Source organism: Polyodon spathula, chromosome 5 (genome assembly GCF_017654505.1).
Source record: "Polyodon spathula isolate WHYD16114869_AA chromosome 5, ASM1765450v1, whole genome shotgun sequence".
Taxonomy (NCBI): Eukaryota; Metazoa; Chordata; class Actinopteri; order Acipenseriformes; family Polyodontidae; genus Polyodon; species Polyodon spathula.
The window spans coordinates 10,520,426-10,538,820 of NC_054538.1; the positions used below are offsets into that span (position 1 = coordinate 10,520,426).

General features: G+C 36.4%; 1 protein-coding gene across 1 annotated transcript; it reads right to left on the minus strand.

The window, feature by feature from the left end:
• Positions 1-948: 948 nt before the first annotated feature.
• pla2g7 (phospholipase A2, group VII (platelet-activating factor acetylhydrolase, plasma)) lies at positions 949-18,293 on the minus strand. The gene is made up of 11 exons (XM_041249705.1): positions 18,156-18,293; positions 14,507-14,616; positions 13,975-14,125; positions 12,356-12,449; positions 11,987-12,055; positions 10,568-10,721; positions 5,348-5,461; positions 4,268-4,359; positions 3,862-4,032; positions 3,321-3,469; positions 949-2,684 (listed from the first exon to the last, which is right to left on the minus strand). Exons 2-11 carry the CDS (start codon positions 14,594-14,596, stop codon positions 2,569-2,571), a joined length of 1,200 nt encoding a protein of 399 aa, XP_041105639.1. The 5' UTR covers positions 14,597-14,616; positions 18,156-18,293; the 3' UTR covers positions 949-2,568.
• Positions 18,294-18,395: the final 102 nt, after the last annotated feature.

Here is an 18,395-nt window from a genome sequence, read left to right on the forward strand (position 1 = left end):
TAACGCACAAGGCAGCCTCTTGGCTTAGCCTTGTAGCATTCCAGATGTTTTGCAATATTGCACTTGCGATGGCTTTTGTACACTCACCCATACTGTAATGGTTACATTTCGTACTTGAAAGGGAATGTTAGGTTATTATCATAACCCTGATTCCCTGAAATAGATATGTAACCATTAACCTTCAAGGTTGCTGCGTCAATGATTGCTGCATGCTTGAAAGTAAAATGATGCTGGTATCTGAGCCTGCAGTTGTCTTATTCACACTGGGGTGGGCATGAGTGCGTCACAGGCTCGGCTGAGCAGCTTTGGTATAGAATATTCAGGTTTCGGGGTGTTTAGGAGGTAAACACCCAAAAAGTAATGGTTACATTTCTATTTCAGGGAACCAGAGTTATGATAATAACCTAACATTTTTCTGCTTGCTAGCAGTGAGCTGTGATGTTTATAAGAATTAGGACAGGTTTGAAGTGTCTTCAGGTGCTTTACTTACTATTACATCAACAAGAGTCTTATTGAAAATCTTGAATTTAATAAATAAATTGTAATATTTATTCATTTACTTATTTTACTATCAACATTGTAATTATGTTCAAATGTCATGTTTAATTAAGTTGATAAAAAAAATTATAAAAAAAAACGAATTGGCCAATTTTTTAAAACTGAATTTGCAATCCCCAAGAATGGAAAAGCAGTAGCCCTACTGTTACTATCCATGTTGTAGATCACACCACATGGTTACTTTGGTGGTATAAGAAAAAAAGGCCTACGGTTTCCTTAATATCTATTGAGACCCTAGAGTAGAAGCACCAGGCAAGACACAATTCAAAATCACAGTAATCATGTTTTATTATTAATACAGGTAAAACTACAGAGAAATGTACTTCTATGTGAACTAGACCTAATATAGATTAACAGATAATGTAAACACTTAACTGTAGAATCTGGACAGTTGATGATGGCTTTCTCTCCTCTTTTCCAACTCTGAGTGCTCCAGGATACCAATAAGTATACCCTAATCCCCACCCTCTACTTGCCACAACCCACACATTCCCCAGACAAGGAGAGAGCCCCTCTCCTTACCTTTTTTTCTCCAACACAGACCCTATATATGTATCTGCCTATCTTGTCTTGGCAGGCAGTCAGCAACTGCACAGGGTGTTACTGCTTCACAAGGTTCTCAGACATTACATGTATTGAAAAAGTTCAGTTCTCAGCAAGAGTTAGTCAATTTAATTATTATTAAAAGTATATTAAAATGCTTAAGTACTAGATGCTACAGTGGTATATACTGCACGTTTTACACTATTTAAACCTTACCATTGTTACACACAATTTAACCCTTCATTTAGTCAGTTTTATTTAGTATGTTGTTTATGTAAGAGGTACAGTGCTAAACTAAACCAATGATATTAAGTCCAGTATAACAATCTCATCATGAGTAAGAGTCTCTGAAAAAGCATTAATTAAATCTATTTGTTGGCCAGATTCCCAGTCTTGTCTTGAGCAAGATGGCCAGGTGCTGGCGATTTAACAGCTACAGTATTTTCCTGACTCAATCACAGGAAAGTGATGTAATATTGGGTTACAGAATGCATGAAAAACACATCTGGTTTGCTGTCTGGACTCTTTCCCTCATTTTTTTCAGGACACTTATTAACATTCTGCATGGCTCAGTAAAAACTTTTATCAAATGTGCATTTACAGTTTTTATCTGACACTCCATCCACATAAGCTACACCATTCTGCAATAACTGTCTGTCTTTGCAGTTGTCCTAAATCTCGTCCAAGAAATTATCTTCAAATCAAACCAAAATTCTGCACTTTATTTTTTATTTTTTAAATCATCAGGTACAATAAAACAGCAGAAAAAATATATACCATATGATACTGCAGGTCAGAAGAATTTTAACTTTAAGAGACTATCTGTATTGCACATCATTTACTTCCAAAACTGTTGAATTTGTGTTTTGTGCTGTATGTGACTAACTGAAATATATCCGTGCTATTGGTTATTCATTATTTAACTATTTCTACAATACTCTGGTGTATTTTAATGATGCGAGTACAGCTGTAGACTCTTTTCGATATATACAGTCAACTCTCAATTATCCGTGGGTGGATTAACTGTGCTTGCAAAAAAGGAAGAAATAATGATGTACTGTACCGTACGCATTATTTTACACATGCGCAGGTTCCATTAGGTCAGTGACTCTGCCATTGAGGCTCAAACATGTTGGCAAGTAAACTTAAACACATGGTTTTAACAATTCAAGAAAACCTTAAAATGGTTGAGAAGCTTAAGGCTGTACCGTAAAACAACTTTCAGTGGAATAAGATATTTGTGAACAGACAGTTTGATTTGAAACAGAAGGAAGAGTCCAATTCATACGTCGATGGCTGATTCTTCAAATGGTAAGTGCAGACGTGGTTCACAGCAGCACAAACTGCACTAACAGAAGTCAGGTATTAGGTAAGGGAATGGCCCACTGCACGAGCAAACTTGCTCAGGTTTTTCTTGCATGTAAAGTCACAATGTATTTTCTGTTTGAAATACAGAATGGGTCCTCTTCACTCTCTTTTTGTAGTATCATTTGTAGAAGGCAGATGAATGTTTGTGCCTGGAATAAGATTTGCATCCTTCCCATCGATTAGTGGGTCCCACTGATTAAAATTCTTGTGAATTTCTGAAAACAAGCAATTTATTATATTTTTAAGAGCCAGTAATTTGAAATGGTTTACCAGTCTAGACTTTTATTTCCACTTGCATACCTGCACTGTTCTGTAAAATGACTGCCTCTTGCCATAGCAATGATTCAGACCACATGCTTTGATATACTGTTTTTTATAGTCAGTCTATGTATTCTAGGATTCCATTACTGGTATTGTCCAGTGACCACTAACATTTCAGTGCCATGCTGTTTTACCCTCAGGACATCAACCATACAGATATTTTTCATGTATACATTTTACTTCAATGTTTACAACTATGAAAAACATTGGTTTGACTTGAAAAACAACACTCAAACCAGGTAATACTGTGGTGTCTTATAAACTCTCTAAGTTTGATAATATTCATATTACATGAAAGGAAAAATCCAATCCAATCAAACAAACTTGCTTTTAATACTGGTATGCACAATTAATAGATCTCATGGAAGTGGTCATAAAGGGCAACAAGCCATCTTACCACATGTATTGCAGTGAGAGTGCTTTATAGTAGCCAAGTCGTAAGAGATTGGAGCAAGGGAGCCACTGTGTCAAAAGGCTGGGTGAGAGGTTCTAACAACCAGACACTCCAGTGTAAACAGCATACGTCTTACCTAAGTGTCTCTGAAGAAATGCTAATGATGCCTTATTGCACAGATCTATGGCTATGTTAGGGTCAATCTCTCCCTTCAGTTTGAAGATCTTCCCAATCAAGGGGCTAGTCAGAAACGTGAAATCTGGAAAGCTTTGGTGAACAGTTCCCCTGGAAGCACAAATTGTTTTAAGTCACACAGAACATGTTTAATAAAATTTGCAGCAGTAGGTGTTTAAATAATGCATTCAACCTTAAACATAACATATACAACTGCCCTGGTGTAGTAAATCAAATGTGTCATATAAAGGGAGTCTTACATCTTGTAAGTTAAAACAAATATTAAGGGCTGCATTTAGCTAAGTGCTCATTGTTTGTAAAACAAATAAGGTATAGATCACAGTACTAGCAAGAAATAGCTAAGATGATGTAGGAGGTAATAAATGACTCCCTTTTATTACCTCAGTGTTTTGTTTTCTTTTTGTTAGCTTGGCACTGTGGGGAATTCTTTGTGAGGCATTTTTTATCTCAATACTTCCACCTCATGCAGCAGTGTTACTTACTTGATTGTTATCATTTTCCTCTGTATAGTGTCTGAATCAAGCTTTTTCATCTGCAGGATGTTCCCCAACCACTGGAATTTTTCAGAATTGATGAACAGTATCGGTTGGGTCACTCTAGCATACACCTCATCCTCCAATGGAAACATCCATGAATCCAGAGCTACGCCACACCTGCAAATTGGATAGAAAGTGAAACACACATCTTTTTCACACTTATTTTTAAGCTAGAAAGTGTACACTATAAAGATACAAAATGCTTTAGCTATCGCTTCAGATATACTTTCAAAGAATAACTACTTAAAGGTGTTCTTGATACCATTATCTTAGTCAGTAAAGTAAATGGTATTAGTGTAATGATACCATGGAAAGACACCATGTTAAATTGACAAGATAATCTGCAACCTACTTGAACTTTGTCTCCCTGCAGAGAGATTGGATAACAGTTGCACCTCCAAAAGAATGTCCCATGATCGCAGTTCTACACAAATCCATAGAGTCCTGCGGCATTGAAACAAAAATGTGACATGGTAACATCCATCTGCAGTGACGACTAAATACAAACTCATGCAAAAATATATCTAACTAAATGCAAGGGAGCAGCAAAGGTTTTCTCTGTATGTCCCCAAATTTTGCTACTCTGATTAACTGAAAGATAACTGAAAATCTATACCGAGATTCTAATACTCTTTTTTTTTTTTTTTTTTTTTTTTTTTTTCTTTTTAAAAATGTAATCGTCATCCAAATTTTTACCCCGGTTTTCTCCACAATTTAGTGTGCCCAATTATTATCTGTATCCTCGGCTCACCACTTGCAACCCCCCTGCCGAAGGTGGTACTCTCACACTTAAATACTATACCGCGCGCATCGAAGCATTGACGGTGATCTAGAACATTCTGTCAGACCGGTGTCGGGGAACGGAGGCTGGAGCGCGCGTCCTCTGAAACGTGCACCTGCCAATCCGTCATTTTTTGCACTGCGGATCCACAGCGAGGCCACCAGACCTATAATGCCGATGGACAACACAGATCTGGCGGCTACACTGCAGAACCACAGGCGCACTCAGCCACATGGGTCGCTAATGGGCGTTGAGCCGTGGATTCCCGTCGACCTAGGCCCTCCCCACCGGGGCAGCGCTCAGCCAATTGTGCGCCACCCCCGGTCACAGTTGGCTGTGACATTGCCTGGACCCGAACCTGCGATCCCCAGGCTATAGTGCACATCCAACACTCCAGGTGGAGCGCCTTTCCTGGATGCGCCACTCGGGAACACCAGATTCTAATACTCTTAATAAACAAATCAAGTTTCACCATGCAGTTATACTGTTTTAAAACTAAAATGTGTTAGTAACAAGCTGGGTAACTGCTGACAAGCTGACAGCTGTTACTTATAATCTTACTTCTAAGACACTGCACAAGGTTTTTATACTCAAAAGCACTGTATAGCAGAATATAAAAAATGCAACTGAAGATCTAGGTCGAGTTCTTACCCTGAGCTTGGACCAATCAAAATGTAGATTTAGCACATTGTTAACAGATTGTCCTGCGTTTATATCAGTCAGAAGATTCAAAGCCCCAATACATTCATTGGCTCTCTGTTGTACCTGTTGAAAAAAAAAAAAAAAACATGAATAGAAACTTAATAATAAAAGATTAAGAATTTAAGTGAAAGTGTGACCAGTATTTAAATGTAACAAACTGGTCAAGTGAAAGATTTTAATGAGTGCATTTGCAATTCACTGTTTTATATATACAGCTATGGGTAAGTGTTGCATCACCTAGAGTTTTAAGATTGAGAACTATATGAAAATAATTTAGATATTTTATTTAACATTCATTTTATCAAAGAGACTGCAAAATGATATTGCAAACGTCTAGTGGAAGCCATAACAGTAATACAGTATTTCACATTACATTTCGAACTGTCACATTTTTCAATTTCAGGGTTCTCTCCAGAAATTCTGTACAGCCGGGCAGCAGAACATTATAGCCAGGAGCACTTCTAACGGAAAAATAAACTTGCCTTATGTCACGAATGAACCTAAAACCTGTCTTCCCTTGTGCAAGGTGCAATCACCTTTTTTGAGTGAAAGGTCTATGTGGCAGAGAGAGATGTCTCTTTGATGGAAAGTTTCATTTATTTGAAGTCTTCCACTGATGATGGGAATGTCAAGATGGAAGCTCTGCTAACAAGATTTAAGTTTTTGAAGGTATCTCGCTTTTAAAGACACACCTGTGGTGGCTTTGACAGACTCACTGAAAGCAGAAACTGACCCAAGGCTGTGACAGCTACTGGAAGAGGCAGATCTTTGGGATGCAAATTGAACATTTGTGAAACTGCATGTGTGTTAAAATAGTGTAATAACTGTACTGTGTTTTAAAGAATATATAGCCAGCAGAAATACTAAACAAATCGTTAAAACACACTGTTCATACAAAAAGTTATAATATGCTCTGTATTAACCTATAGTTATGTTATAACATTCTATATTCTTGTTTATTCTGTTATAACAGTGACACATATTATTGTATCTTTGTAAGTCTGAGTTAAAAGTGAGCTAGGTTGAGGTCACGCTGACCAAGAAACATCTGTGAATTGAGATAAGCTTGTCTTTGAGCTACTGGTTTCAAGGGTTATAACCTCGAGCAGAAAGGCAGACACGAGCAAGTTTCTTATTTAGAAAAAAGAAGTAAGCTTGATCTGAAAGTAGTCTTTAAGCTAAACACAGATATTCTAGAATAATTCAAACAGAATATAAGTGTACATGTTTTATGATACCAGAAGAACTAAGAGTTTGAAACTGAGAGAACAGAGTGCAGACATTAACTTAAAGTAAAAACTTCAGTCAAAATATAACGATACCAGTCTGTCAGGCATGGTAGGATCTGCCAAAGAGAACGTAATTTATTTGTTAACCTTGTCTTTGCTTGAAATGGAACGTTACCAGGCAGGGGTAATTGTAGGAAATAACTTTTTGGCAACTAATGCGAGTTTTAATGTTTGGGGGGTTTGAAATCCAAGGTTTTTATAATGAGTGATCTTTTTACACATAAGAAATACCTCCTGGTACAGGAAAGGGGAGTCAGTGGTGAACTATATATGGCTTCATTAAATCACAGAAAATAATGAAGATCTAGTAAAAACCAGTGAGGGGGAGGCATTGCTTAGGACCATGTTATGCCATACGGCTGAGAAAATGCTTACAGAAGACTCTTCTATTAATGACGGATGACTTCGACAGAGAAGCAGGTGGTTTGAAACTAGCCTGAACAGGATTTTTGTAAAAAACAGAAAGAGGTCAAGTTGAGTTTAAAGCATTGAATAGCTAAAATGGGGGCTGTTATATTTTGACTATGTTCTTGATAAACTGGATTTGAAAATAACTTGATATGTAATTGAAAACTTTAGAAGTTTGATATGAGCCTTCTACCAGACTTTATCCAGTATGTTTTAGTTAATTGTTAAACCACATCTATACATGTAATGAAGCCAACCTATTAAGGATGTTTTTTAATGTTAAAAGTGAAATATATATTTTAAACCAGAATTGGAATAATTAAACCTAGGTAGGTGTTATATATTAAACACATCTTTCTATATGTATTCTTCATATACTTGCAATGTATTCATGTGCATGGTGTGTTCAGGAACTCCCTGGTACCAAAAAAAGAATAACATCAGTTCAAAAGTTCCTCTTACACATTTTGGAGATGTAGGAGACGTGTATGGGATGATGGCTAATTAATATTATAGAAGGAGTTACCAGGTGTTTTGAAAATATTATTAACTTGAAGGACAAGAGCTGTTAAGGCGGATTAATGTTTGAGATTTAATTAAGACTTCCGACGCAAAAAGCGAAGCAAAAAATCCTAGTCAGGTATCACTCAACTTGCTAACTACAAGCTGATCTGATCTATGCTCTGAAGATCTCTGATCAAGCCGACTGCTGTTTGGGCCCTATTTAGAAATCTTTGCCTTTGAAGACAGTTCCTGTCCTTACATTATATTCTACACTTCCATATATATTTTTGGGAGGTAAGAACTAGTTTGAATGTATATTTCCTTTATAATGATGCATTACTATAAGGGTATAGGTTTTATATTTTAGCTGTGGAGAAGTGAAATATTGGATGCTTTAGGATTTAGCGGTGGGCGTTTTGTTAGCTTTATGCATGCATAGCTTAAGGGCAACATATGTTATAACCATAAACATATTGAAGTATTAATGCTATTATAACATTTAAGGCACTGGACCTCCGTGATTGCCTGTCAGTTGGGATTCAACCATTTTTAAGCATTTAATAATCAATTTTTAAGCACTACCCTGATTCATTACAACTTCAAATTGAATGAGTCTGTGTGAGCTTCTTGATTATTAAAAGTCATCAGGATACACTGCAAGCCCAGTTCACAAACGTTCCACTTACAGAAGTCCCAAACCTCTTTATTTCCTCCTGAGTTTAAGAGTGTGCTTAGAGTATATATATATATATATATATATATATATATATATAGAGAGAGAGAGAGAGAGAGAGAGAGAGAGAGAGAGAGAGAGAGAGAGATGTGCCTTATCTTAAATATAATACAACAAATAATTTTAATAATGTGTTGTCTTTCACTGACTATATCTGGTTGGGCTTTTTAATGTACATTTTCTTTTTCATGACTGTTTTTTATTATGGTAGATTCCCGTGCTTATTTAGGCACTCTACGATTTGACTTGGGAAAGATAATGTAAGGTTATTGGAGTTAACAAAAAAAAAAAAAAAAAAAAAAAACGGTAACCTTTTCACTTCCTTTTTAGCTTAATTATTGAGCTTATTGCTTCATTTAAATTGTTTTCTTTATGTTAAGTTTTCAGGGCATTTTATTAATGCACGTCTCTTTTTGTTTTTCGCAGTTCTACATTTTTTTTAATGCAATTGTTCATTTTATTTATTTATTTTTTTAACACAACAGTGCTCACACACGTTTTGTCACCATTATAACTGTTGCATGAAACCGGAGTGTAATAATCCAGCACCTCTGCATTTACGCATTTGTATGTCAGCTGACAACAGCTGATGTATCCCATCATGCTTTTCTTCTTATAAGGCGTACAGCCTCTATAAATGAACCACCAATATCTCTCACAATCACCTGGTTACATATTGTTACAATATCATAACAAAAGGAACATGCTGCGCTTTTTTTCATTTTTTTATGTATTTACAGTATAATCGTAAATCTTGAAAAACTACTCACTTCTAAATCTTTTGTAGTCATTTTTGTATTGCTTTAGTATAAATACATGTTAATTTGGATTCATATGTTGTTTTTTTCTGACTTTAGTGAACGAAAAGACACACATTTGCCCATTTTCCCATTGGAAATAGTGATATTTCGAAATATCACTGTCCTGGTCACAAAAGCAAAGTTTGTGGGGAATAATAGCCATTTTATATACTTTTGAGGCATAAGCAATTAGGAAATAACATTTACTACCCAGGAACAAAAATTGTGTTACATAGTGTAATACCCGAAAATAATCGTAATGTTTTTTTTAATAAAGTAGACGGTGCAAATATAGCATTAGGCGATGGATTGCGCCAATCGTTGGCTTATTTTGACCCCCTGCTTTCATTGTCACTATTTTCGCTTTGTAAGTAATTGATTATTTTTTTTAGCACTCAATTTTAACGTTTTAGCCTCTCGAAGTGCTTAACACAGAAAACCCGCCCCTTCAACTCTCTGATTGGTTAAATGTTGCGTCAAGATGGTTCAAAGATTTTTTTTTTTTCACCCAGCAACGCACAACTGATCTAGTCTGCTAGAAGCGCAATCAATCCTTATTGTTAAAGGCACAGTAGCACCTGCAAGAGGGGCGAATCAGGTTTTTTCAGCCAGGCGCCGACAGCCACTTTGCTGGGTGGCCCGCCCGGCTGAAAAGGCCTGGGGAGAACCCTGAATTTGTCAGTTTTTCTTTGAGTATATGGAAATCTACAAAGTGGTATGTAATTCAAGTTTCAAGCAAGTTTCATTTGACTTTATGGTGTAAAATGAATTAATTCTACAGGGTGAACCAAACCTTTTGGCCACGGCTGTCTACTGACTGGCCAAAAAAGAAGTATACACTAGCCTGGACAGTGGGCAGGACCACATAGCTCCCTGGAAATTGGAGTGCCTTGTCCTGTGTTGAAGGATTCTGAGGCTGTAGCACAGTCTATTTCTGTTAAGACATACTTTTACTGGAGTGATGTATTTGTAAGTGTGACGATCACACAGACGCCCCCGGTATCCTCATAATCTGAGATCCAGAACCTTATGCTAAATAATTATAACACCAAGTTTCATGACAATTGGATAAGTGTTTTTTTAGATACTGTATGTGGAAAAATGTGTGAAGTGTGACAGACTTTGGAAGGTAATTAGAGCTGGCAGTAGCACAATAAAGTTAAACTGAGCAAAACTGATCTCAGTAACAGATGCTTGTTATTTGTTAAGTTTGTAGGTTTTACCAAATCTTAGACTTGTGTGGTTGTTTGTAAACTAGAGTTTCAGCTGCTCCCCCCTCCTTCGCAGCGGCTTGTGACAGACATAAAAAAAAGAAACCCACAAAGACAAAGCTGTTGTTTACTGCCCTTTCTCAGCTGTCATTTCAAATGGAAGTACACAAGGCAACCAGACAGACAAGATCTAAGGGTTTGGTACTAAAGCTTGCTGTTAATACCTGTTGATTGCGGAGTGGAAACTCTGGTTCACCTGGTTTCAGTGTTCTGTAGTACAGCCATTCCTCTTCAAGATTTTCAGGTGTAGATGACACTTGTTGTTGTTGCTCTGTTGATTGATCTTTATAATAGAATGTGGCTGAAGCAGATCCATCTCTATATATAAATTTTAAACAAAAAATGCTTAACTTGAGGTAAATTATGTGAAAGGACCATCTGACAGAACTGGTATGCAAGTTAAATAATTTTCTTAGAACTGTACGTTGGTCTGCAATTTTGAGTTACTGTAAATACTTTTTTTTTTAAATGAAACAAAGTTATACATCATTAATAACACTATTTAAAAAAATATTTTTTGAATGATAACATTTTCTTGTATAGTTAAAAACTCAACAGTTTTATTGAACATTATCTCAATTATTTAAAACAGTTGAAATGTATTATGTTCAGCAGTGATCGTGTCACTGGCTTTTGCTGTTAAAGTCATTTATTTTCTGATGATAACAGCGTGAATTTGCAACATCCTTTTCTAAACTAGGTTCCAGTTTGATGAGACCACAAAGCACAACTGTGTTTTTTGAGGTTACTGCAGGAAGTGCTGAATCAGGATGCCTACTGTTTTAAATAAACAGACGCTACAGTGGCCCAAATTCAACACACTTTCAATGCTGAAGATATACCTGCCTTCACCTGAACAACGCACCTGGAGATATGCATTGTGTGCTATGAAGGCTACGGTCTATTTTTTGGTCCCTCAGTATATCTTTATATACCTAAGGTACCCATCTACCTTTGCAGCTGTCGATATCCATACCAATACTCTACAGCACAAAAGGCTCTGCATTCAAAGCTAGACTGAGATTACTGAGGATTACTGCTTATAGTGACTATAGAGTTCAGTTAATCAGTTTGTTTTCTGTCACACATGGGCCTTTATGTTAACCATATAGCCCCAGAGAACTACACTGATAAAATGTGATGACCTAGTTTGTACTATTGTCTGTGGACCCCAAACACCCTTCCTCTGAGACAATGTTTTCCTTTGCTACTGTTTCTTTAACAACAGCACACTCTTAGTCAGCACAAACACAATGGTATGGAATATATACAACAAAGTTAGTTTCATCACATATTTAATGAAGGAGAAGCAACTAACTAACTAACTATATATAAATAACTATAACTATAACTATATATATATATATATATATATATATATATATATATATATATATATATATATATATATATATATATATATATATATATCCAGCTAGCAAGTTTAACTGAGTGTAAAAGTGGGTTTGCAACACAAAATGTAGACACAAAACGCACCATATGAGATAAGCATTGTCCTAGCATAGTGATAAGATTTTATAACACGTCATTTTTGCAAAAACACTTTCTATTGCAGTGCTTACCTGTGCTCCACAGCGGCGACAATAAAACCCTGAGACGCAATTTCTATGCAAACAGCTGAATACAGATTCCTAATGGGGGAAAAACATAACAACTTTTCAGTGGAATCTAGCTCAGAGCGTAAAGGGCTTATCATTTGGTTTGCTTCTCTTAATACATCTTGTTTTTGGTGGATGGGCTTGCGAAATAAAACTTCATCATTATTTTTCCTGTTTCATATATTTATTTGTACAAACACGTAAGACTTTCCCCCTCAATTCTGTGTAAAAGAATCTAGACCTCACGAACTATATATACTCATGCAATGTGCCACCAGACAGATTTTGAATACATTTTGAAAACGAGGAATTCTAAAATAAAATAAAAAATACCTGAATGCTCCTAGTCCATGAGAGAAAATAATTAATGGATACTTGTTTCCAGGCTTAAATGGTGCATTCCACTCAGCAGGAATTGTATAGGACCCTGATTAGGGAAAAAAAAAAAACACACACACACACCACACACACACACACACACACACACAAACAACAATGAGGACACTTGTAATATTACAGTGCACTCTGTTATTAAGAATCACGTCTGTCCCGGGTGATTTGATTCTTACAAGCGATTGATTCTTAAAAGTGGGCCGATATGATTACAATTAGCAAAAGCGAGTCTCTGCTCATCAGCAGTTTAAATACAGTATACAAATGTCAATGGTGCTCAATCACTGAGGACAATACATCAAAACATGGGCGGGTAAGCAACTTGTTATATGATCACGATTATGTTTATGCAAGGCTGCAGAATCCTATTTTACTACAGTATACTTGAGAAGCGAACGACTCGTGAGGGTGCTTAGTTTAACTGCCATGCGGTGTTACATGTACGAGTTACGCTGGCCTTTGAATTAAAATGACATTACAGTACAGTATTTTACTGTCAGGACTGCCACTGCTTTTAAGCATCTGCGGTTTACTTATTTTCAGTTGCAATGCAAATATAACAGTTTATCACGAACAGGAGATGTAAAGCTCCGCAACCACCCCCCCTCTAAAGCAGCACAACACGTTTTTGACCCAGATGGCTTTCCGTAGAGATCACTATGCGTGCATGCGCATAATCTGTTTTTTTTTTTTTTTTTTTAACTTTTTTCTGTCTAAAATTTTTAAATAGAGGCTCAAGCTGCTGTGTTGATCCTGTTTTTTTTTTTTTTTTTTATTTTATTAATTATATATATATATATATATATATATATATATATATATATATATATATATATATATATATAGTATATATTCATCTCACATATAACACAGAGCTCTTTTTCATTTGCCATTTTTGAAACTGTCGGCAGTAAATAAGTGCAAGGTATTTTTGTCATTTCTAACGAATACGAACGTCTGATTTTTGTATCCGAATGCAAAAATATTCGTTCAAATATTCGGATATTTGTCCCAGCCCTAATTATCTGTGGTACAAGTATAAGGAAAACTGTTTTGAGTTTGCATACAGTACTATATAAACCCTTTTAAATTAAACACATTTTTTGTTCTTACGCGCCACTAGCCTTTAAACAGAAAATAAATAGCTTAATCAAATATACTGAACACCAATTTATAATTTTAAAAACGTGTCTATTTTTATAGTAACTTACTTCATGTTCTCAACTATTTGAAAATCTCAAATTCAATGAGTTAATCGAAAAAAATTAAAAATTTCTGATCTCAGGTAGCAAACTCTACCTTTTGAAAACAGAGCTCTGTGGCACACAGACGTTACCTTTGTACAGCACCATGCCTCTTCAGGAATATTTGTGTGAAATGTGCATTTTGTTTATTTATTTGTTTATTTATTTATTTATTTTTTCAAGGTTGTTTGTATTATATCATCACCAAAACATACACCCAGAGATGAAAACGTCACATTGGAAATAATATCATATTAGAATTGATATGTTTACATACAGCAAGTAAACATACATTACACCACCTTAGTTCCTTACCATACAAATAACTCAACATCCTATCACCCAGGCTTCTGCTGATTTTAAGAAAGTCAGCAAGACCATTAAAATACTCCTTCTTTGGGATCCAAGGTGGCTGTTCAGAGCTTGCAGAAGGTTCACATGGGTAATACAAGCGGAGGAAGGTTCCCTGTTTGAATAAAAAAAAAGATCATTTCTGTCTCTGGCTACATTTTCTGAAAGACAACATTAATTATTCTTTAGAGTCACCCCAAATTAGAGCTGAAAATATACTGTAGCTATCCTGACTGGCACAGCTGTAAAAATCATTATAGCCTATTTTCTGTAAAACCATTTCATCATTACAACCAAAAGTCCAATACTGCTGTTTAACTGTTTAACTAACAACTATACATTAGTATAGGATCTTAATGTAGTCCTAAGTTCATGACACATTATACACTTTTTCATATTAGCCTACATTATAAAATCATGATTCATGAACAATCCCTTTATTTGTGCAGCCTTTAGTTTTTTCCCCAAACATGCATAGGAATATGCTCCGAGATACCTGGATTGTGTGGCCCACCATCAGATCAGTGCATCCCACATTGTTTGGTCCTTTTCCCGAGGGAATCCCCAGACTGCAACTGCCTCCCATATCCAACTGTTTCTAGAAACCTGTCAAATATAATAAAGCACACAATTTTTTGTCATAGAGAAAGCGCAGCTTTAAATATACTGATTGGGTCATATTTAATTTTAATTAGGTAATAATACTTATAATTGCCTTTAAGATGCATTTATTGGCAGGTGTACAGCACTATAAATATCAGTGCCCTGGATGAGAGGAACATATGCTTCCAACTGGCTTTTAAAACACTCAATGCAGAAGTTAATTGCCATTGATGGGTATTCAATTGTATAGGTGAGAGAAGGACAGTTTTTCTTGTTTTGAAATCAACACATTAATGGAGAGATTTATTTAATACCTGCTGATAGGTACTACTTAAAAGGCAATTACGAGTACAAGCATGAGCATCAGCACCCCTTTAAACATTGACAGGGCATCCTTCTTTAAACATTGACAGGTTACACTATGTAACGCAATTTTTGTACCTGGGTAGTAAGTGTTATTTCCTAATTGCTTATGCCTCAAAAGTATAGAAAATGGCTATTATTCCCCACAAACTTTGCTTCTGTGACCAGGACAGTGATATTTTGAAATTTACCTATTTCCAATGAGAAAACGGGCGAATTTGTGTCTTTTCGTTCACATAAAGTCAGAAAAAAAACAACATATGAATCCAAATTAACAAGTATTTGTACAAAAGTAATACAAAAATGACTACAAAAGATTTAGAAGTATGTAGTTTTTCGGGATTTACGATTACACTGTAAATCACTTTTACGAATCATCCCCCAAATGTAGTCTCCCATCATGTTCTCGTTATACTGTCCTTGGTAGCGGTGTTCAAAGTCCAGTATATCCTGGTGGAAGCGCTCGCCTTGCTCCTCTGAGTATGCTCCCATGTTCTCCTTGAATTTATCAAGATGAGCATCAAGGATATGGACTTTGAGGGACATCCTACAGCCCATTGTGCCGTAGTTCTTCACCAGTCTCAACCAGCTCCACATAGTTTTCGGCCTTGTGATTGCCCAGGAAGCCCCGAACCACTGTGACAAAGCTGTTCCAAGCCGCTTTCTCCTTACTAGTGAGCTTCTTGGGGAATTCATTGCACTCCAGGATCTTCTTTATCTGTGGTCCGACGAAGACACCGGCTTTGACCTTTGCCTCAGACAGCTTAGGGAAGAAGTCTTGAAGGTACTTGAAGGCTGCCGACTCCTTATCTAGAGCTCTGACAAATTGTTTCATAAGGCCCAATTTGATGTGCAGTGGTGGCATCAGCACCTTCCGGGGGTCCACCAGTGGCTCCCACTTGACGTTGTTCCTCCCCACAGAGAACTCGGTCCGCTGTGGCCAGTCCCACCTGTGGTAGTGTGCCTTGGTGTCCCTGCTGTCCCAAAGGCAAAGATAGCAGGGAAACTTTGTAAAACCACCTTGGAGACCCATCAGGAATGCCACCATTGCAGCCTCTTTATGCCATCTCAGAAAAATGCAGATATGTATCTCTACTTAGGCAGCTGGAACTAAACTGAACTGGTGGGCTTAAGGCCCCTGTATTTATACTACTATTTATATTACTGGAAAGTTCTAGAAAGTTCTAGAAGTTACTCCAAGTTTACTCAGCACTGAATCTATCTGGAATGTTCTGGAAAATAGGTATATTTCAAAATATCACTGTCCTGGTCACAAAAGCAAAGTTTGTGGGGAATAATAGCCATTTGCTAAACTTTTGAGGCATAAGCAATTAGGAAATAACGCTTACTACCCAGGAACCAAAAAAAAAAAAAAATTGTTACACAAAAAATTGTTACACTGTGTTATCAGTGTTCCGGGCCTCTTATCTTGTGGAATCTTTTGGTTCTTCATTTCCTTTTTTAATTTATCAGTTAAATACTGATAAACTGCTGCATCCTGGCATCTTTGCTGAAGTAGGCTACATGGTCTGATTGCAGAAGGATAGTTAGAGTAAGCATGAACTACAAACACATATGATTTGGTACCAGGAAGCAGCGGTATGGCTGTATGTATTGTACTCCAAACTGAAGTATAAAGTACAAGTAAAGAACCAGAAAAAAAGAGGGCGAGGGCAGTGGTAATGATGCTAGTTCTAATAATTTAGGATTCAGTCTGTTTTTATATAGTGCCTTTCCTGTAAAACATCTCAAAACGTTGTACATAGCATAAAATACATCAGCAATTGTTAATATAGCTTTTAACTATCTTTTGCATGTAACAAACCTACTCTCTACCTATTTAGAAGTTTCATTACTAAATTATTACTGAACAGTTAAATAAGGTAGAAAGATTTCCCAGCATCCTAGCAGAAGACAGAAGATCACCCTGTCAGTTGTCTCAAGTAAAAGAAAATGTCCTCATAAGACAGAATAGAGTAGTCTTAGGGCTAAGACCTTGTAGAATTGATCAGAACTGCTGAGTACACACACTTTTGAAAGACAATTTAATTCAAATGAAAATATGTAAGGCATATCTTATTACAAATGTATTAAAATTGCAATTAACCATTGGACCGCCACCGTAGCATCTGCCAATCTACAGCCTGTTATCAGCTTGGCAAGCTTTCAATAACAACAAACCGAGACACGGAGTTCAGTAATATTTCTGAGATCTGGCACTGTCCAGACGAACTAACTATAAGCCACTCCGACAGGTAAAAAGTTATTTGTTTAATAAAGTTATTATGTTTGTGATCTTTTAGGAACATTTTCTGGACTATTTTCCTAACACCTTAATCAAGACCCCCACACTGTGGCAAATTTGCACCAGTGGCTTTCATCGACTGGCACTATGAGTAATGTCACATTAAAAAAAAAAAAAAAAAATCAATTGGAATCTGGTGGAAATAGGTCACTCATTTTCACTTTTTGTATAAAACAGGAGAACATTAAGCACGTCCCTTACATTGCCATTATTCAATTTTTTGCATCAATGCTAGAGTTGTTCGAAATTCCCAAACAATGTAGAGTAACGCACCTTTAAAACACTAATGTGCCCTACTGAAATCTGAGGCGTATCCTGTCACGTGTCTAAAGTGGTGTACAATGTAGGCCTTCAGATTTAGTACATTGGGTCGTGGGGGTTTTTTAATTAATATACTGTAACCTAAAATGCATTTCTTGTTGTCGCTGTACTTTTTCTGTCCCACAAGTTTTAAAACTTAAAACGATTGTTTTCTATAGGATCTCCACCAACACATTCACTTAAACTTTGATCAGGCTGGCAATTGCTTTAAAAATAATGAAGAGTGATAATCTTTTGTAGTGATTACATTAATAGTGTCAATATTACTACTAACCTAACAGTAAACGTATTGCTGCTGTATCAAACACTGTAGTGTAAAAAATGAAAAAAAGAAGAAAAAAACAGTCATTGCTGTGCTTTTTACAAGTTCAATACTCCCTACAGGCTGTCGGTACTGTTCTATTTCCCTGAACAAAAATAAGAACAATCCTGGGCTAAATAACATGATTAGTTATGCGGTCTGTGTCAGGGTTGGTTCGCAATTTGACAGCCGCTTTTTTCGTAACTACTTGCATGGTTATAATGAAATAAACACGATACTTATGCTTCTTACCTTACTGATTGGGGTGATCTGTCTGTGAATCCACGTTTTTTGTTTTTTTTTATTGTGAAATAGGTACTTTAACCAGTGCCACAGAAAGGAAAGCTTCACTCGACGAGCAGACACAGCCTGTTATATTCTGTACAGCTAGCTCGTTTTTTAACACTTAGACATTGGGGGAGTGGCTTAACTTTAGCCTTCTTTTCCATCGATTAAATCAACAATACATCAATACAGCTTGGCGTTTTGTCA